The sequence below is a fragment of the Cucumis melo genome, chromosome 1, assembly GCF_025177605.1.
Source record: "Cucumis melo cultivar AY chromosome 1, USDA_Cmelo_AY_1.0, whole genome shotgun sequence".
Classification (NCBI taxonomy): domain Eukaryota; kingdom Viridiplantae; phylum Streptophyta; class Magnoliopsida; order Cucurbitales; family Cucurbitaceae; genus Cucumis; species Cucumis melo.
The window spans coordinates 37,858,854-37,879,235 of NC_066857.1; the positions used below are offsets into that span (position 1 = coordinate 37,858,854).

The 20,382-nt window shown below is 31.9% G+C and overlaps 3 protein-coding genes, 2 long non-coding RNA genes and 2 other non-coding genes across 7 annotated transcripts; 4 read left to right on the plus strand and 3 right to left on the minus strand.

Moving 5' to 3' along the window:
- Positions 1–175: 175 nt before the first annotated feature.
- Positions 176–981, minus strand: LOC127151761 (probable LRR receptor-like serine/threonine-protein kinase At2g28960). The gene is made up of 2 exons (XM_051092071.1): positions 825–981; positions 176–731 (listed from the first exon to the last, which is right to left on the minus strand). Exons 1-2 carry the CDS (start codon positions 866–868, stop codon positions 389–391), a joined length of 387 nt encoding a protein of 128 aa, XP_050948028.1. The 5' UTR covers positions 869–981; the 3' UTR covers positions 176–388.
- A 147-nt stretch (positions 982–1,128) lies between these two features.
- On the minus strand, positions 1,129–5,102 carry LOC103500754 (probable LRR receptor-like protein kinase At1g51890). Its single transcript, XM_008464163.2, has 12 exons — positions 5,010–5,102; positions 4,384–4,921; positions 3,805–4,283; positions 3,571–3,709; positions 3,430–3,501; positions 3,281–3,352; positions 3,118–3,198; positions 2,581–2,992; positions 2,371–2,497; positions 2,144–2,206; positions 1,869–2,067; positions 1,129–1,706 (listed from the first exon to the last, which is right to left on the minus strand). Exons 1-12 carry the CDS (start codon positions 5,089–5,091, stop codon positions 1,292–1,294), a joined length of 2,679 nt encoding a protein of 892 aa, XP_008462385.2. The 5' UTR covers positions 5,092–5,102; the 3' UTR covers positions 1,129–1,291.
- A 6,131-nt stretch (positions 5,103–11,233) lies between these two features.
- Positions 11,234–12,271, plus strand: LOC127151762 (uncharacterized). Its single transcript, XR_007824950.1, has 2 exons — positions 11,234–11,450; positions 11,881–12,271. It is a non-coding gene; the product is annotated as an uncharacterized LOC127151762 (long non-coding RNA).
- A 651-nt stretch (positions 12,272–12,922) lies between these two features.
- On the plus strand, positions 12,923–13,462 carry LOC103500766 (uncharacterized). Its single transcript, XR_540146.3, has 2 exons — positions 12,923–13,072; positions 13,170–13,462. It is a non-coding gene; the product is annotated as an uncharacterized LOC103500766 (long non-coding RNA).
- A 568-nt stretch (positions 13,463–14,030) lies between these two features.
- On the plus strand, positions 14,031–19,189 carry LOC103500767 (putative leucine-rich repeat receptor-like serine/threonine-protein kinase At2g19230). Its single transcript, XM_008464172.3, has 13 exons — positions 14,031–14,124; positions 15,271–15,793; positions 15,872–16,374; positions 16,470–16,605; positions 16,692–16,763; positions 16,841–16,912; positions 17,027–17,107; positions 17,221–17,372; positions 17,491–17,711; positions 17,800–17,926; positions 18,215–18,277; positions 18,380–18,569; positions 18,658–19,189. Exons 1-13 carry the CDS (start codon positions 14,031–14,033, stop codon positions 19,052–19,054), a joined length of 2,631 nt encoding a protein of 876 aa, XP_008462394.2. The 3' UTR covers positions 19,055–19,189.
- A 291-nt stretch (positions 19,190–19,480) lies between these two features.
- Positions 19,481–19,552, minus strand: TRNAQ-UUG (transfer RNA glutamine (anticodon UUG)). Its single transcript has one exon. It is a non-coding gene; the product is annotated as a tRNA-Gln (tRNA).
- A 593-nt stretch (positions 19,553–20,145) lies between these two features.
- Positions 20,146–20,217, plus strand: TRNAE-UUC (transfer RNA glutamic acid (anticodon UUC)). The gene has a single exon. It is a non-coding gene; the product is annotated as a tRNA-Glu (tRNA).
- The last annotated feature ends 165 nt before the right edge of the window (positions 20,218–20,382 follow it).

The window sequence follows — 20,382 nt, forward strand, 5'->3', positions numbered from 1 at the left end:
TTGGATTGTTGTGAAGACGAGAACTACAGTTTTAACCAAACTCAATAATGGGCAATATTTTTTCTAAAAAAGGGCTGGCCAATCAACTGACATAATCAATAAGTAATTTCATGTCAACTTGTAGTTAGTCAAGTCGACAGAAAAATGGACCAATCATTCGTAAATTACATTTAAAACCTCGTTAATTAAATGTCAGCAATAAATTCGAATTTATATCAAACTATTGTTAAGGAACCAACATTCTTTTAAAACATAATTTCAAGAACTATAAGACACATTGTTGAGGCTACACTCAAAAGTTCATATCCAAATTTGAAATAAGAATGAACATCTATCAAATTTTAATATAATTATGCGGTAAGGTTTTCTCTGTTCTCAACATAAATTTTCAATCCAAGCTCAAAGTGCGAGATGAAGAAACATGAATCTGCAATTCTTCAGTTCCGCCACCACTTGGTTCATTGTCGGTCTTTTTCCAGGGTTCTCGGATACACAATTCAACGCTATTTTCCACTGCCTTCCAAACTGAGTTCACTTCATAATTTCTTTCCAATCTTCGGTCAATTATGCCATTAATATCCCCTTGAGCTACCATGGTGTTTACCCATTTGATGATATGAGCTGAAGTTTCGGTTAGTGGCCTTACAGGTTTGCAGCTGACTATCTCCAATAAAACAACCCCAAAGCTATACACATCACTTTTCTCAGCTAACCTGTTGGATTTATAGTACCTGAAAAGACGAGCAGTTAAATTTATTTATGTACATTTAAATCCGATCAAGAATCCTTAATTTGCAATGAAATCTGTTAAATTTGGTTCTTACTCTGGATCTAGGTAACCAATAGTGCCAGCAACAATGGTGGACATGTGGGTGTTGTTGCCCTCTGCTTGGAAGCTTTTGGACAAACCAAAATCTGCAAGTTTGGCTTGGAAATTCTCTGTCAGTAAGATGTTTGTTGTTTTCACATCTCTGTGGATTATTGGCGGTTTGCATCCATCGTGCAGGTATTCCAATCCTCTTGATGCGTCACTCTTTCGTAAAATTCCAACTATCCTCTCTTGTTCAAAATTTAAATAATAAATACTTAGAAAAAGTAAGCAAAATTAGATGTCACAGACTCACACTATTGTAAATATATAAATACTTTGACTTTCTTTGAAAACCATAAAATAAAATGTTTATTTCTTAGTTTAATTAAACTTTACAATCCAACTAGAAGTGATATTAGTTTACAATCCAACGTAAAGTCAACAAGATCCGGCAATCTCCATCGGAAATTCAACACTTTTTCATCTAGCCATTGGAGTGGCTTCACTGTAATCCATTATAATGGACATCACATTGACGGAATTCGTCGAATTATAACCTCCACTCTCCGGCGTTCGTTCCAATTCTATGGCTAAACAACTCTTCAGTTCCGCCACCACATGGTTCATCGTTGGTCTTCTTGCAGAGCTCCCAGATACACAATTCAACGCCACCTCCACTGCCTTCCAAACTGAGTTAGCATCATATTTTCCTCTCAATCTTTCATCCACTATCCCATTTATGTCCCCTTGAGCCGCCATCGAGTTTACCCATTTACTAATATGAACATTTTCTTCACTTCTTGATATCACAGGTCTGCAGGTGATTATCTCCAGTAGAGCTACTCCAAAGCTGTACACGTCGCTTTTCTCCGTCAGCCTGTTCGATAAGTAGTAGCTGGAACACAAGCCATAACGTAATTTTTGTTAGGGCTTTGAAAATAGGATCTTCTACTTTTGTATCATGTTGGGTTACTGCAGAATTTATTGTTTATGCAAAAAATATCATATTGACTTAGCAATTGAAAGGGAGTGGATGAATTTTGGTTCCTGTTCTTACTCTGGATCAAGGTAACCAGGGGTGCCAGCAACAACGGTGGACATGTAGTTGTTCGTCTTGTTGGCATCTACTGGGAAGCTTTTGGATAAACCAAAATCTGCAAGTTTTGCTTGGAAATTCTCTGTCAATAAGATGTTTGTTGTTTTCACATCTCTGTGGATTATGGGTGGCTTGCAACCATCGTGTAGGTACTCCAATCCTGTTTTGAACAGTTAGAACTTGTCTTATGTCGATTAGGTGTTTGTAAAAATGCCCATGTGAACCAATCAATTTACCTTGTGCTGCATCCATTGCTATCCGGAGCCTATCTTGCCAACTTAGCACATATGAACTCGTTTCTGTTTGAGTTTGACAAGTTGAGAGAGATAAAAACTGATGTCAAATTTTTGGGTTTTGGGTTGAATGATAAAAATTATTGTAAAAAATGTTGAGAAATAAGCACAACTTTAGAAAATAAAAAACATGGGTGGAAGTTCTTTTTAGTTAATTGCAAGTAGATCACCAGAAAGATGCTCTGCTAAGTTTCCTTTGGCCATGAACTCATAAATGAGACCAAGGCGGTCTCCTTCATTCAAATATCCCACAAGACTTGTCAAATTTTTATGGTGAACTCGCAAAAGAAGTGTAACCTGCAATATGGAAAACAATACTTTGATGTATTATAGGGACGAAGCTGATTACTTAGAGATAAACTTTAGTGATGTACACGTGCCTCTGCTTGAAACTGCTGATAACCATGACCTGAAGCTTGTGAAAGCATCTTCACGGCCACTTGAGTTTTGTCTATAGTGCCATAGTAAACTATCCCAAAACCTCCTTTTCCTAGAATTCTCTCGAAATTATTGGTCATCCTCAAGACTTCTGAATATGTGAACTGCCGCCTCCTTGTCTCCAAGAACTGATCACTTATTTGGTCGTTGGGTCCTGAGGGATCCACTTTTGGAAGAACGGTTTTATTTTGTCGTTTCTTCCTTGATTTAACAATTAAAAGAACGATGATTGAAACTACCACGATGCCTATGAATCCACCAACTGATGCTACAATTGGAATAACAATACTAGTCGTCTTCTTCTTACTCTTGCACGAATCTGATGTACAAGCTAGATTTGGATTCCCTTGAAAACTATCTCAATAAGACATACAATAAAACATATGAGAATCAATTTGTTTTGGTGAGAAGAGTCTATGAAGGCATCAAAATTACAATTATATTAACATAAAGCATAAGTTTTTTGTTAGAAACTAAACCTTAATGATAATGAACCATCATCGACTCTCTTTAGGAGTTCAGATGGAACAGAGCCTGTGAGCTTGTTGTTATCTAACTTTCTGTATAAAGAGAAATCAACGATACTTTAATATTGTGCATCTTAAGTCCTACCACTCAAGCTGAGTTATGTCTGTTACTTACAAGACTCGAAGGTTTGATAAGTTCGAGAGAAAATCTGGGATATTTCCCGTCAAGTCATTGTTTGACAAGTCCCTGCAAAGATCAAAAGTGGTTAATCTCTAAAGTAGTTACAATTAGGTTCGGGTTGCATACATCTAACCATTACTTACAATATTTCTAGCATTTGTAGATTCTTTATACTTTGAGAAATCTCTCCTGTCAATCCACTTGATGACAAATTCCTGAAGGAAAAAAAGTTAATCATTTCATGTAAATGGTTAGAAAGGAATATGTGATCGTGATTTGCTTACAAAGACACAATTCTAGGAGCAGTTTCATTTGTTTTGGTACAATCTATACCCTCCCAAGGGTATGCTCTTGGAACGCATGGATCTCCAGCCCAATCTCTGACTATTCCATATGTTGACTTGATGCTTGTTATTGCATCCACTAATTATTCATATGCCAGACAAGGATTAGAATCAGTTTAAAGTTCACATAAGTGAAGGATAATTTTAAGATAGATAATAAGGTTTAGTAAGTACCATCTCCTTGATCTGATGCTAGCTCTGACAGATCTATTACAGAATAAATTTCCATGGCATTTATGATTGGAGGGTGTGTTGAATTTTCAATTGGTATAAGTGAGAATAGATGCTTATCTTTTGGTGTTGTTAATGGCCTTGTACTATAAACTGTTTGTGCTGACAAGTAGCTGGTTATGAGAGGACCATACCAAAGTCTCCCACTATAAGTGATATTGAATCCTCTGGTTTGATTGGCTTGGAGATTTTCAACTTCCGCAAAGTGCATATATACATAATACTGGGTGTTTACATCTTCAGGCTCCCACCAAATATCCATAGGCTTTTTGGTATCTATTCTAACAGCTGCAGTTCCCATGACAGATGACCCTGGTTCATAACTATCATAAGTTGAATCTATCATAAGTGTGGTACTTATGCTTGTCCACTCAGGCCAATTGAAGGGCGGCCAAAATCGATCATATATATCACTAGGAAACCTGAAGAGAGAAGTCAACACATACTTTTTAGGAGGATTATGAGTATTCAAATTAGAATATGTCACATGTATGGAATAAATTTCGTTTCTTTGGAACCAACCTGTATGTTTGATTATTCGTTGTACCCATATCTAATCGGTTGTAAAGTAACAACGATCTTGTCAACATCTCATAAGTCTCATTTGGCAAAGGTCTGAATTCCAATGTAGAGATGAATGGAATTCCAGTGTTTGTGTTGATGAGACAAATTTGTACATGATTGTTTGAGGTTACATGTATGGAATCTATTGTTCTATCTATGTTTTCATCAGTAAAATTCACCGTACTCCATAAGCTATCTCCAAAGTAGAGATTGAATTTTGGCAGTTGGTTGAGCCCATCGTAATTTCCATAGAAAAAACTTGCTCGCATCAAATACTTTGTATTCTTTTTTACACTTATATTGTAGCAATTCCTACGTCCTTGGGGAAAGCTTCTAACATGAAGATATTGTCGCTGTAGAAGTTCGTTATAAGTAGAGGACAAGCTTTTGCTTTTACCACTGCTTATATAAGCAGCATCAGAAGTAAATTGAAGTGTTGTTGTTGGTTCAATGTAGTTTGTGTTTGGTGGCAACCCACAATCCAAGCTTATGAAGCCTAAAATACAAGCAAATGAAACTTAGTTGATTGATTTTATGAAGAAACAAGTAGTAATTAGACTGAGTTTTGGATAAATATACATTACCTGATTGACCTTGAGCTGGAACAAGATAGAGCAGAGCTCCGCTACTCAGAAAGGCAAAGAGCAAATATGTCGAAACATCCATGATTAGATTACCTTCTTAATTCCATTTCCATTGAGTTATATATATCTATAATTGATGATGAGCAACAAATTTATGTTGTTTTTCATGAATAAACAAAGATTTAACTTCATTGACTTTTTTAGATTGGTGTGACAGCTTATGAATACAAGTGGATCAGGTCAAGTTCAATTACCTAACATAAGCTTGAGTATACATATGTATGCAGAATGTGTTAATTTTCCTTTTTTATTTTCTTTTTCTGCTGGTGGATTTACAATAATATCATTGACCATGTATGATACATTAATATATTTTGATGTTTTTCTTTCCAGAAAAATGAAGTTTTGTTTATGGTTTTTGCACTTGCAAAATTAAATTTTTTTTAAAAGTCATTATTCTGATATATATATATATAAATGATTTAGATGGCCATCACAAAATTTTAGCTTCCATTTTGCCCTAATGAATTTAAAACTTTTTATTTATTTGCTTTATATTTTGGTTAGTTTAGCTAGTTTATAGAGAGAAAGTTAAAGAAGTAAATGATTTTTCATTCCCTGATAATTAATTAAGCAGATTATATTATACTATTGATTATGCTAATGGAATATGTATGAACCAAAAAAATTTAAGTATAAAAGTCCTTCTCAATGTCATTCTCTCCAAACCAACAATAGACTTTGAATTTTTCAATTTTTGTTTTTTAATTTGTTCTTGGGTTGATTCTTTATATTATATTGAAGGTTGAGTTATTTGTAACTAATATGATTAAATGTTTTTGAATTTAAAGAAATCAGAAATTCACAAGTTGTCTCCTAACTCATCCTTCCACCCTCTATAACATGTGATTAAATAAAAAGATTATTTTCAACAATCTACACTTACAACTAAATAAAAAAAGAATAATCAACATGAGGATTAACTTATCATCTCAAAATTGCTAATTCTTATTTTCTTTTCTTTTTCCTTGTAAAAAGAAATCGGATGCTGAAAGTAAAAAGAAGAAAGAACAAAAAGCTAAAAATAAATTGTGATTGGGAAGAATTATTATTACAAAAACAGTAACCATTGTGATTGGAGTAATTTTATTTGTTTACGTTGAATAATTATCTTGAATTATCTTTAAGATTTAAGAAGTTTCTTGAAAACAAATTTTGGACCATTGGATCTTACACTCTTTCTAAGATTAATTTATAATCATTAAATCTTTCACATCTCTCTAAAATATTTGGAGCCATTAGATCATACACATATATCAAGGACAAATTAGAGCCATTGGATTTGCTTGATGGCCAAATATTTTTTGGCTATAAATAGGTAAGAACCCATAGTTGCCAATCCATCCCAAAATCTCCAACAAGTTGAGTGAAATATAAAATAGAGAGAGTCTCTTCTTAGAGAGCTTTATAGCCCTCAATAAGAAAGAAAGTTTTTATAACTCCTATTTTATACAGTGAATTCTTCTAACCTTGCCCGTGGTTTTTACCCTAACTTGTTTAGAGGTTTTCCACGTAAAATCCTTGTGTTCTATCCTCTCCCTTCTTGTTCTTCATTATTATTGTTCTCAACCTCCTTTAGTTGCAATCTTACTCTATTTGATCACAGTCCAAATTTACAATAGTTTATCTATTAATGATAATTAATTATGGAATCTCCGACTTGTTCTATTGTAAGGGGGTGAAGGTAAACATATATATATAAACTAACATGCCCTTTTTTTATTATCATTATTATTATTATAGTAAATATATCAATATATTCTCTTGGTCAAATCAGGGTTTGATTAAAGGCATGAATGAAATATAGTGATTAAGACAATATATAGATTTTTTCGACAAAAAGACTTAGTTTGAGTTTGTAGCTTTTTGGAAGTTTTTTATATAGCAATGGGCCAGTATGATTGTATGTGTCACTTTCTCTTCCAAATCAAAGCATTACATCTAAGTTTTAAAAGCACATAACACTCATAAATATAAATAAATAAATATACAATTAATGAAGAATCGTTTTTGTTTTGATATGGTATGAAACCCTTTTTGAAATAAACATGAAGCTTAGGGGAAAACTATATAAGAGAAGAAAGGTGCAATCCAATCAAGAAATTTTATGTTTTGTGTGCCAACCCAAATGACTTGCCAATTGCTTCACCAAATTTATTATAACTCTCTCTACAAATGTGAAGCAACAAACAATAAATTAGAATCCTCCGAGAAGAAACCAAACTTGCTTTCAAAAGGTTGAAAATCATATGGAAGGATGTTTTGGAGTTTTGAAGATGTCACCTCTTTCGTCCTTACTTCAAAATGATTGAGAATTAATCAAGTTCATTATTGGTGTTTAGTTGGAGTCCTCGTCTTTAGATGATCATGTTAACTTTTTTTACATATATAATATAATTACTTTCTCTGATTCTTTTATTGCGTCAAAAAGTCAATTTTATTTGATATCTATTTAAATTGCTCAAGATGCTAAGAAATGAAACCAAATGATATATAAACAACGTGAATAGAGGACGAATATTTTGCTAACTTCTTTATTAATTTTTTTTCTTCTTTGATTAGAAATTATTAGTATTTAAGCGATCTAAATATAATACAATTGGTGAGATGACAAAATTGTCAATAAACAAAGTCAATAGTTCAAATTAATTACCTTTTCTCAAAGTATTACTTACATACATTCAAAGATATATTATAATTTGTCATGTGACCAATTATGATTGAAGATGTGCAAAAATATAGGTATTGTCCACGATATATCTATATATTTTGTATTAATGAAAAATGATTGGACACCTTGTAAAGTTTATGAATCCTTTTAATTAGGTCTATGTATGTCAGATTTTGAGTAACTTATTATCGATAGAGTTAAGGTGTCCCTTTCAATGGAAAAAGAAAGGGTTCAATTGTTTCATTCCCCTCATTCTCCACCTAATACAATCTTTGCAACATTTAAGTTAATATCACATCATCACCTAAAACTTTCTTTCCCTAATTTCTTAATTAAACCAACAAATAATGTCAAAATGGTTTAGTGGATCATTATCTTGCAACCCCTTTTGAAAATTTTAGGTGCAATTTATGAATTTAATTAGTCTTACAACTTGATGGCCATTTTCGTTTTAAATTTTTTTTCAATTTTGAAAATCTATGTTTTTTTTTTTTTCTTTTAATGAAACAGAATCACACACTGTGATCTATGTTTACTCTGATAATATATATGCTTGTTCAACATTTTGAACCCTAGCGGCTCCCTAGCTTATGTTAATGAAATAAATAAAAATGCATTATTAAACTGCTAGTTGTGGATCTGTATGGTAATATTGTCCATTTTGGTGGGTTGACTTTTGGATTCTAGCAAAACATCATATCTCATATATATCAACAAATTAATTGACCAAAAAACTTAAGCAAGTGAGCAAAATTAAATTAAATTTACATATATATATATATATGGCCTGGCTAGCCTAGGTTTGATCATCATGAGAAGATGAAATCAATATGGTGTCACTGCACCCATCAAAGTTGATTAATTTTGCGTAATATTTTTGAACATGGTTGGAAAAGTTGGACTGTGCAACGGGAAATAATTATAAAAAATGAAAGTCAAAATTGTACAGATATGTATTTTCAAAATATCATCACTTTTGATTGATTATTCAAACCCATGGTTTCATTATAAATATATGAATACATACAGCTTCAAAACCATCACCAATATATACTACACCCCTTCTCTTTCACTGTTTCTCTTCAAAAATATTCTACCAAATGGCCATACCTAAATCCCCTATAACCTCTGTTTTCATGACGGTTCTCGTCTTCGCCATGCTTCTCTCCCCCGTGACAATTCCAACTGCCAGTGCCACTCGTGTTCTTCTACAGCAACGTAATTAGCATTTGGATTTCTTAAGGATTTTTCTTTTTCTTTTTCTTTTTCTTTTTAAATGAAGTTAATTAATTATGAGTTTGGTTGGTGTATATATGTGTGCATGCAGTTAATAGGCCGCCAATATGCCCGGCCTGCGTCTGCTGCGAACCGGCACCGGCAGGATCCTGTTGCCGCTGTTGTGCTTCTCCGATTCAGACTTCATCTCAGAACGGGTCGCCATGAAAAAAAATCTTAATTTGCGGATACCTGTTCTGAAGATGCATGCCTTTGAGAATAAGGAGAAGCCGAATCTCCAATTATCCAAATATTATTAATAATAATAAATAATTTAGATTTGTTTTAATTAATTTGGTTAATGTGTGATAGATTAAATAATGTTTTTATATCAATGAAGTCTCAGTTCGATATTCTAATTAAAGAATAAAAGAATGAAAATAATTAATTAATACACTTCAAAGTGTTTGTGAATTCCCTTCCCTTAGCTTTGATATTATGCTTTACTATACAGAAATCATTTTCTTTTCACATTTATATATAATAGAAAAATAGGAGTAAGTATTATTAGGAAAGTTGAAATGTGATATCAAACTTTTCAACCTAAAGAAATATATCTTACCTAATTAACTTTCAATTTATATGCAAAAAAATCTAAGATATAGTACTAATTATCCTCTAAGTCATAGTTTACTCGACAGTATCAGCACTCAATTGCATCTAATTAATGACTATTATTTATGTGATTTAAATTTATAAAACCTCACAAGTGATTAATATATATATACACACACATTACTTTCGTAGAGTCATATATATTATGAAAAAAAAAACAAATTAGCAAAACTTGTTAGAAGAAAAAAACAAAAGAATATATGTTGATCCAGCCATGAAATAAATAGGGTTTACGATTCGTTTTAGATTTGACTCTTTCTTTTTCTGTGTCTTCGTGATAGAAATTAGGTTTAATTTGCTCATTTTGGTTTTCTTTATTTTCCAATCTTGAAAGATTTAAAGAGAATGCTTGATTATTAATGTAACCATTAGTGATATTTGGTAGCAATTCTAATAAGTGCTGGATATTGTCATTATTAATTTATATGTTTTATATCTTTCATAAATCTATGTTTGTAAAACATAAAAAATGTTAACTATTTAATCGAATATGAATAACATTAATTATACTAATAACAATATCCATATAATATCAATATGAATAACTTAATTATTATTCTAAATAATAATGTTTTTACTTGGCAAAGAAGATATATATATTGATTCATCCATAAAATTACAATGTTGATATCACATGCTATCAACATCATCAATATATTTTAATCCTTACTAGATACCCTCATATTGTACCAAAATCACCCTCTCTTTCAACTTCCTTCAATGGATGCAACTAAATTCTCTCTAAGCTCCATTTGGTTGGTGATTGTCCTTTTGAGCAAATTATAAAAAATTGATTTAGGTTTTTTTTTTTTTTTTTTTTTTGAATCACAACTAAAATTTGGTCGAAATTAATAACATATAAATAAAATATAATAAACAAAATTAAAAAGCAAAAAAACTTAAAACAAAATTAATACGACTGTGAAAATTTGCTGATGTAATTAAAAAGTTGTTTAATTCCTTTCATGGAAGAAGTCTACTTAATTAATTGATTTCGTATCTATTAATATTCGCATCTTAATTATATTAAACCGAATACTAAATATTGAACGAACAATAAAATGAATACTCTTCATGATCTAATTCATCTGTTTCCATCAGTTGAAAATTTGCTTGTGACAGCTACATGGGATTGTCTTAATCAATTAAGTTCAATTCACACTATATTGAGCGAAGTTTGAATAATATAACATTTCTATATAGCTTGATTATATAAATATGTTTGGTGGGTTTATGAATGGTGTTTTTAGTTCATACAAGATTGAAAATGTATTTTTTTTATTGTTTAATACAAATTGGTGCTCAAAACCCCGATTTGTCTAAGCAACCAATGAAAATATATATCCTCAAGGGTGACTTAGATTTGTCTTTAATTAAATTAACGTAGTTTCTCTCTTCTGACATTCATTTTCAATCATTTGTATATGAAATTACCAAATGATGTGTAAGATTATTGTTTAAAGTATATAGTGATGATAAGTTTATGATTCATAAGAAAAAGGGATAATAAAAGTTGGGAAGCTAAAAATATTTTTGAAAGTCAAATAGAGAGCACCAACGTAACTTTGATTAAAACAAAAATGGCATACAAAAATAATAACACAATAGATCAGTTGTCTGTGTGTATTATTATTATTATTATATATAAGGAAGAATTAGGCGATTATTGTGACAAAGTTGAAAAAATATCATAACGATGGCTATTCTAAGGTCTCATCATACTCTTGCTTTTGTTGCTCTTTTCATAGTTTTCATGATGTTCGTTTCTTCTCCTCTCATGATAACAAGCTCCCATGCAGCTCGTTTATTGAACAAAACAGGTGAGCAAATTAGTCTCAAATGTTTCGGAGTTATCTTGAAATACGAAATCATAATGTTTACGTCTGATGGTATTACTTTGATCATTTATAGATGGGGTTCTGGAAATATCAACATTTAAGTCTTAATGATATATATATATATATATATATATTTGGAGATCATTGGTTCAAGGTGTAAGGGTTAGGTACTTAGTCGGGTTGAAATTTAAGATGAACAAATTTGGGTTGACTTAGACTTAAAGATCCTTCATCCTATTCCCAAAAACACATGAAAAATGGATTGAAAAGAAAAGGGGAAATCGATTTAACTCTCTATATTTTTAGTTCAATAAATTAAAGATGGAAGATGGAAGAATCAATCATATATGAAAAGATACAAATATATATATATACATCTTACTTATACTATGCTATATATATTGGCATGCAGATCATATTCAACCTCTGTGTTGCGAGTGCTGTGGTTGTTGCTCTACTTCTGATCAGTTGCCGCCGTGAATATGATTTCATTTGACTTATATTATTGCTTCATCAAATCCAACTCAACATCACCTATCTCTAAATATATGTGTGTGTCTGTGTGTGTGATGTTCTTCAGTAAGAAGCCAGTAGTACTGAGCTCAATAAAAGCATAGAAACCTTGTACTGATGTCCATTTGAATGGTTGGAAAGCTTGAATCGAATCCCCCCATTCCGTATATGAATTCAAATCTAGCTTGTTACTTATGGTTTAATTATTGTGTTTATATGTAATGGTAATTTGAAGATTATTTATATTAGATGTTAAATTAATTACAATTAAAACTAGTAGTGTTTCTTTTTGGGATGGGAGCTAAATGTAATTAGGATGATGGGTTTAAAAATTGTATGTTTTATCAATCCAACATATAATCTATTACCCATTTATTAAAAAAAAATAGAAATTAGAGCAATTATCATACCTCTTTAATTTAAAGTCAACAATAAAAATAAAATAAAAATAGAAAACAATTGCACCTAAATATATTATATTTATTTTTGCATAGAAAATAAGGCTCAATACTTTTACTAATTTTTTTTATGCCCTAAGTCGTGTTCGATTAGCAACGTTTAGTTAAATACTTGGAATCACAAAAATATACAAAAATTGGATGTTCATTATTTAATTGAAAGTTGAAAGTTTCATATGAGACTGTGATTGCCACCCTTACACTACAATATCAAAGAAGAAAGGGTCAAAAGATCCACATTACTTAAACTGATGAATGTGAACTCGAACTCGCTCTTTTGACAATCAAAGCCTCATCTTTGTACTGAAATTAGCTAATATCAAAAGTCTCAGAGATGTGCATAAAATATGAAATGGGGATAAGTTTGAATGAAGTGATTATAAAAGTTGAAAAAATGTTTGAAAGTCAAGTAGAGGGGCTATGCTTTGCTTCGTAGTTAAAGGAAAACAGTCTATAAAAGCAATAGAGGAATTTAATTTGGTGTAGTGTTAAGAAATATAATTATGGCTCTGCAGCAAAGGTGTGGCAATAATAATCTTGGTCTTGTTGCTGTTTTCATAGTTCTAATGGTGGTTTCTTCCCCTGATCTCATGCTAATTACTACCTCCCATGCAGCTCGTTTGGCCAAAATAGGTGAGCAAAATTTTTGTATATAATGAATCAATAAACAATATGTAAGATTGAAAATAAATGGATATATAATATAATGGTTTGGTTTTGGTATGGGCAGATCCCCCAATGTGTCCTCAATGCATGTGTTGTAGTTCTCCACCACCAGGCTTTTGCTGTGATTGTTGCTCCAATTCTCAGTTGCCACCATGAATATAATTCATTCTCGTTACATATGTAACGTAAGACGTAATATTGTTAAATCTTTCATAATCCATCGTATATTGGATTAATTAAGCTTTATATACATATATATATCTATGTAACTTCTAAACAATAACCTTTTAGTTACTTTATTTTTCGTTGTGTGTGTAACCTACTGCTTATTGATATATATAATATTATTATATTGAATCATCCTTTTATATATATATATATATATATTCATTAAACTTCTCCATTATAAGAAACAAAAAGAAAAAAGAAAAAAACTCCATCTTGTTTGACTTTGATGTATTCAGAAAAACCCTAGAAAGAAGCAACGTGTGTCCCATCGTCATCATTTCATGACGCATTGAATGTGATATTGATAGGAGTGGACACAAATTAATTAATACTCTTGTTTTGCAAATTCATAAATAATAATCAACTCTTTTATTTATTAATTAGGGGATTTTGTTATATTCACCAAAAGTAAAACAAAAAGGAAATAATATATATATATATATATATCTTTTAAACAATAATATATTTATATTCTCAACCATGCATTTAGATCTTACTTAGAAACTCATCTAACACCTATAATTTTTTGGATAAGTTTTTTTTATATATAAAGAAGTTTATAGGAAAATGTCAAATGTCAATGAAAATTCCAATTGCAACTAGTAATGATTAGAACACTGAATTGTTTGGATTATAATTATTATAAAGAAGGATTAAGAATAAGGAATTATGCAATTAAAAGCATAGGGTTTTAGAAATGAATTTGGTGTCTGTGGTGTCTCTATTTCTTTTGGGAATTGGCTTTGGCTTCCACTTTCAATGCCTTCATGCCGACGATAATGCTCCCAAAGGTAACAAAATAATTATAAAAAATCTTTAAATTAATTTTATCATTTCTTTTTATAAAAACTCGATATTAAGCCTATGATAATAATTCAGGTTCTGATTTTTATTTTCTGATAAGAGAAATGTAGATCGGAGATCAATGCTAATGAAACTTATTTTAGTTGTTTTGTTTTATGAAGTTTAAATAGTTTGTCAATTTTTTTTATATTTAAAATTTTTCTTTTAAAAAGTAGAATTGTTTTTCTATAACTTTTATAGATAGGTTTTTTAGTATTTGAACTTTTACCTATATTTCAAAAGAAGAAGAAAAAGACAACAATTTTGATTTTCATTTCTCTCTAAAATTTTCAATCAATTTTAAGCGGTGTGTTTGTCGATTTTGACAAAAGCAAACTTTATGGTTTTGAATTAGAGTTTGGAAGCTTAGAGTTAATATGTTGAGTAAAAAGTCTTTGATTGAGGGTGCAAACTTATAAAATATAAAATTAGATATTAAATTTCCGAAAAATAAAAGAAATACCTCATGAAATGTGCAAAATTTCATAGTAAAACTCAATTATTTAACATTGACTTGCCAAACATCTCTTACAAGTGATTACAAGAAAAACGAAACTCTATCGAGATGGTGTTAATTAACTCTGGATGATTAATTTTATTTATGAGATGATTAGGATCGCTGTAAAAATAGTTTAAATTATTGTTTCCTGTGCGCTTTAATAAACAAAATAATACATGTTCTTATTTATAGAATCAAGCACCCCAAAGTTGTACTAAAAAATTGATAAACTTATGATCTAACTTGGTAAAATTATCGATTCAAAGTTTAAATTAATAGATTAGGGTATAGTTAATATTTTCCGTAATTTAAAACAAGCCAAATTTTTAATCAAATTTTATTAATAGATCATAACAAACACTAATACATAGGGTTTGTTGATGTCGGTCCATCGATCAATATCTATCATGGATGAAGTCTAAGTTTTACGAACAATGTGTATCTGAACATTATTTTTATGCATTTTTCATTACCATATTCACACACATGTATGTATATAAAAGAGTCTTTTTAAAAATAGAAAAAATCGCGAATTTGATATTTTTTATATAAATTACATTGTATTTGAAATTTGGCGCTCTGAGTTTGTTTGAAGATTTCATTAGCATCGACTGTGGCGGAGTTGTTGATTCCGTTGACTCCGAAAGTGGATTTCCATACAAATCAGATACAAATCTCATCAATTCAGGAGTTATCGGTCAGATTTCCTCAGACATTGCCGATGATTATCGTCTTCAATACAGACACCTAAGAAGTTTTCCCCACGGCGTCAAGAACTGCTACACTCTCCGCCCAGATTCCGGCAGAAACAACAATTACTTGATCAGAGCCATTTTCGTCTATGGCAATTACGACGGCAAAAACACCACACCTGTATTCAGCATCTACGTCGGCGTTAATTTGTGGAGCACGATCATATACAACGATACTAGAACGGAGGCCATTTACGTGCCTCCCACAGATTACATAGACGTATGCCTTGTCAATATTGGGAATGGAGTCCCTTATATTTCTACCTTGGAATTACGCCCCTTGGATAACTCTGTTTATCGCACCGATCCCCATCAGTTCATGGTCTTGTCGACTCGACGCGATGTTGGCGGCGATTATAGACTCAGGTAATTCATTTGACTGGACTGCCCTAATTCTTTGTTTCAACCTCCTTAATTTTAAGAATTATTCCATTTCTTCAATAGATATCCACAGGATGTTGATGATCGAATCTGGGCAACGTATGATGATGACTTCAATTTACCGTGGTTGAAGAAGATTCAGACAGACGGGAGCATCACGCAGAATAGTAATGATCCCTACAAAATACCAGCATCGATGTTGAAAACCGCTTATGGAACCCTAAATTCCAGTATTCCTTTCGTCTATGAGTGGTTCCCTTACGACTCCAGCCCTACAATATACTTCTGCTTTCATTTTGCTGAGATTGAGAAGTTAAGTTCTGGAACGATTCGAGAAATAAGTATCGTGTTGAATGACATCTACACCATTGCACCATCTGTAATTCTCCAGTATCTCGTACCACGAACCATATGCACAACTTCGGCTGGTATCCCTATTAATCTTAATGAAGAGAATTACTTGCGGATTTCCGCTGCTTCCGGTTCGAAACTTCCTCCCATTATCAATGGGTTTGAGGTTTTTTACTTCGCAAACCTCTCTTATTCACCTACATTCTCACAGGACGGTATGTTTCTTCATTTCATTCTTCAATTCTTGTTCATTACATTAATATTATTGTCTTTATATAAGTGTTTGCGTTGTTTTTTGTCTATATGTTAGTTAATGCTGTAATGGACATAAAGAATACGTTCAAGCTATTGAACAGTGACTGGCAGGGAGATCCATGTTTGCCTGAATTTTCTATATGGAGTGGTTTAAACTGCAGCCACCGTAATCCTCCTAGGATCATTTCACTGTGAGTGCTTCATTTTAACACAACAAACTTGATCTTGTCGGTAAATATTCAAATAATTTCTGATGTAATAATTTCTGGGAAAGCAGGAACTTGAGTAGGAGTAATTTAACAGGAGGGATCCCATTTTCCATCATGAATCTCACTCAATTGGAGACTCTGTACGTGCTTCACTGTTTAAGATTACATGAAATTGAATTCTTGATTCTAATCCTCAGCCTGCTTTTTTGTCTTATAGGGATTTATCCTACAATAACTTAAGTGGATTACTTCCAGAATTTCTAGCACAACTACCTCTTTTGAAAATCCTGTAAAATATTAACTTTTCTAATCTTCAATTCTCAATTGCAAGTAAAACATTTTGCAAGATAGGATCAGTATAATTGATTGGATTACTGATTATCTTTTGATCATTTTCTTGCAGCGATTTAACCGGTAATAATCTTGGTGGCACAGTTCCAGAAGGACTTCTTGTGAAATCTAAAGATAGAGTTTTGGATTTGAGGTATCACTGATTGTATTCCCTTAAACTCTACGAGAAATTCACATATTCTTCTTGCCCCTTTCTTCTATTTTGTTAGATTCTCACCATTCGCTTCTTCCTCTTGTTGAATGCAGAGTGGATGATAATCCAGAACTCTGTTTGTCACCTCCTTGCAAGAAAAAGAAAAAGAAAGTTCCTGTTCTTCCTATCATCATTGCTGTAGTAGGAGGCGTCATCCTAATTATAGCCTTGGTCTTGCTTTTAATTTATAAGAGAAGCAAGAAAAGTAAGTTATGTCACTTCTTGATGCTGCTTTTGTGTTTGATGATAAGTATTGGGCCTTAAAGAGAATCTAGAGAGGAAATATCTGCTTGTGAATATGTCTTGTGGATTATATTTTGTAGAGAATTCGGAGAATTCGAGGGAAGAGAAAATTTCGCTGAAGCAAAAACATCGGGAGTACAGTTACTCTGAAGTCGTGAGTATTACAAATAATTTCAGAGACATCATTGGAGAAGGAGGATTTGGAAAAGTATATAAAGGTGTTTTGAAAGATAAAACTCTGGTTGCTGTTAAGCTGCTCTCATCAACATCAAAGCAGGGCTATAGAGAATTTCAAACTGAGGTTATAAATAATATATGTTTTAAACAATTATTGAATATTTTCTTTCTGTTTTTTCAATTCTGATTGAATTCATATGATAATGCTTTAGGCGGAACTCTTAATGATTGTTCATCACAGAAACTTGGTTTCTCTTGTTGGATATTGCGACGAGGGTAACACCAAGGCCCTCATTTATGAATACATGGTCAATGGAAATTTGCGGCAACGTTTATCTGGTAATCGTGTTTTACGATGAAATTTCACTTTCTGATTTGTTAATCAGAAACAACCCAAAAAGAACTGGAATAGTATCAAAATATGAAAGATATAGCAGTAATATATGATCAGATACTTGGAACCTCATATCTCGAGTAATTTCACTTTAAGTCTTAACGTCTATCCTAATAGAATTTCAATGAAAATCCTAGAACCCTAAATTTGTTTGAAGTCTCGAGACAAATATTCCGAAAACTTGCAAATGAGGTTAATTTAAACTAGAATTAATAGAATCGTCTTGGCTACAGAGGCAAACGCAGACGTTCTGAGTTGGAATGAAAGACTTCAAATTGCAGTGGATGCAGCACACGGTTACCATTATCTTCAACCTTCTACTTTCTCGCCTTTCTTCTTCGTTATTATTATTCTTCTTTTGATTATTTTCTTTTCTTCCTCTTCCGTGGATGTTTCAGGACTTGATTATCTACACAATGGTTGCAAGCCAACAATAATCCACAGAGATTTAAAACCTGCCAACATACTATTAGATGATATGATGCAAGCCAAAATAGCTGATTTTGGATTGTCTAGAACTTTCCAAGTTGAAAATCAATCTGAAATGTTAACACGATTAGCTGGAACACCAGGGTACTTCGATCCTGAGTAAGTACTTCAATAAAATAGAGTTTCATCTTCTACACACGATGTCTTAAAATTGATGGTAATTTGATTTTATTTTTGATGTTTTCAGAAGCCAAACGCTTGGACATTTAACTAAGAAAAGTGATGTATATAGCTTCGGTATAATCTTATTTGAGTTGATCACTGGCTCCACTGCAATAACAAGAAGCTACAATGGAAATAATGTTCACCTTCTAGATTGGGTTGCTCCAATAATGAAGAAAGGGAAGATTGAAGATGTGGTTGACGTGAGAATAAAAGGAGAATATAACCATAACTCAGCTCGGAGAATGGCCGAGGTAGGCATGGCATGCACCAAACCAAATGGTGACCAAAGGCCTGACATTAGTGTTGTTTTGGAGGAGCTCAAGGAGTGTTTGGCAGTGGAGATGAGAACACTTTCAGAAAGCTATGAGTTTTCTTCAACAATTTCAGCCGAGTTTAATGTTGGTCCTAATCTTAGGTGATTGAGTTTCATTTTTACCTTCAAAACACAAAATAATATATAGTAGTTGTCATGACGTGTGTGTATACCCCTGATTTGTACATTTTTGTTTTCTTGTTTCTTTTTTTCAAGTCAGAAGATTGAAACTTACAATTTACTTTGATTATTATAGCTAGGAGCTAATGCCCGGAACTATTTTTTAGCATCACAATATACACAAAACAACAACCAACATTTTTAAAAAATAGAAAAAAAAAATAATTTGAACTGGGAAAAAAATATTTTCTATCTTCTTTGAAATCGAAAAATTAAAAAACAATTCACTAATTCAAATTTTCATTTTCTAATACATACAATATGAACCGAGCAGAATTTTGAACAACAAATTTGTTAATCTAAATCATATATGAATTTTTCTTGCAAAACAAAAAAAGAAAAAAACAAAAAAAGGTCCTACCGGGAGTCGAACCCAGGTCGCTGGGTTCAAAGTCCAGAGTGCTAACCACTACACCATAGAACCAGATGCATAAGAATATTCAACTTTACTTTCATATTTTAGCAAAGAGGAAGGCCATCGCCATAATTAGACTCAACCAACTCAATTGTCCTCTTTCTATTTACTTTTCCCACTCAATGCTTCTCTGGAACTACAACACCCCAACCACACCCTTCCTTGACTCATTCCCTACGCTTAAATATCCCTCTAAATTTAAATTATTAATACATTCACTCAAATTCTCTCAAGTACGTTGACTTGAAGGCTATATTTTCACTTTTTTCTAATTTCATTTATTTATTTATTATTGGATTTCGTTTCATGCCCTCCATTGACCGCTCTATTATTTTTATTTTATTATAATTAATTTTGTTCTTTTTCTATGGTATCTATGTTTTAGTAATCTATTAATCACTTCCCAACACAATTGCTTGCTTGAATATTTTTTTTTTATATATATTTTTCATATTTGATTAAAAATAATCTTGCCCTAATAAATAACAATAATGTAATCAAGTTTAATTTTCATAGGCTATATAATTAAGGATTACTAATTGGTATAATAAATATAGAAAATTGAGGTTAAGAAATAAAATCTTAGTTACAAATAACAAAAATCCGTTGTCGTCCAGCGGTTAGGATATCTGGCTTTCACCCAGGAGACCCGGGTTCGATTCCCGGCAACGGAACTTATTATTTCATTTTTACGGAAGTTCAGGTTATCCACCTATACTCTCACTCCAAAGACTTTTTTAGTCTAAAAGGTTAGAAACTGACTTTTCGAAATCTTTTTCCTGTTGGTCTTGGTGTAGGTGGTGGCCCACATGCTTGGCTTCCCTTCAATTTAGTTTATT

Bases quoted from the DNA above. Each gene is read 5' to 3' on its own strand.
- LOC127151761 (XM_051092071.1), bottom strand. From the start codon at position 868: ATGTCCACCATTGTTGCTGGCACTATTGGTTACCTAGATCCAGA. The intron at 732-824 runs GTAAGAACCAAA...TCGTCTTTTCAG, and splicing joins ATTGGTTACCTAGATCCAGA to GTACTATAAATCCAACAGGT.
- LOC103500754 (XM_008464163.2), bottom strand. From the start codon at position 5,091: ATGGATGTTTCGACATATTTGCTCTTTGCCTTTCTGAGTAGCGGAGCT. The intron at 2,498-2,580 runs GCACGTGTACAT...TCCATATTGCAG, and splicing joins ATCAGCAGTTTCAAGCAGAG to GTTACACTTCTTTTGCGAGT. The intron at 1,707-1,868 runs GTAAGAACAGGA...CTTGTGTTCCAG, and splicing joins CCTGGTTACCTTGATCCAGA to CTACTACTTATCGAACAGGC.
- LOC103500767 (XM_008464172.3), top strand. From the start codon at position 14,031: ATGAATTTGGTGTCTGTGGTGTCTCTATTTCTTTTGGGAATTGGCTTT. The intron at 17,373-17,490 runs GTAAGTTATGTC...TATATTTTGTAG, and splicing joins TTATAAGAGAAGCAAGAAAA to AGAATTCGGAGAATTCGAGG. The intron at 18,278-18,379 runs GTTACCATTATC...TGGATGTTTCAG, and splicing joins TGCAGTGGATGCAGCACACG to GACTTGATTATCTACACAAT.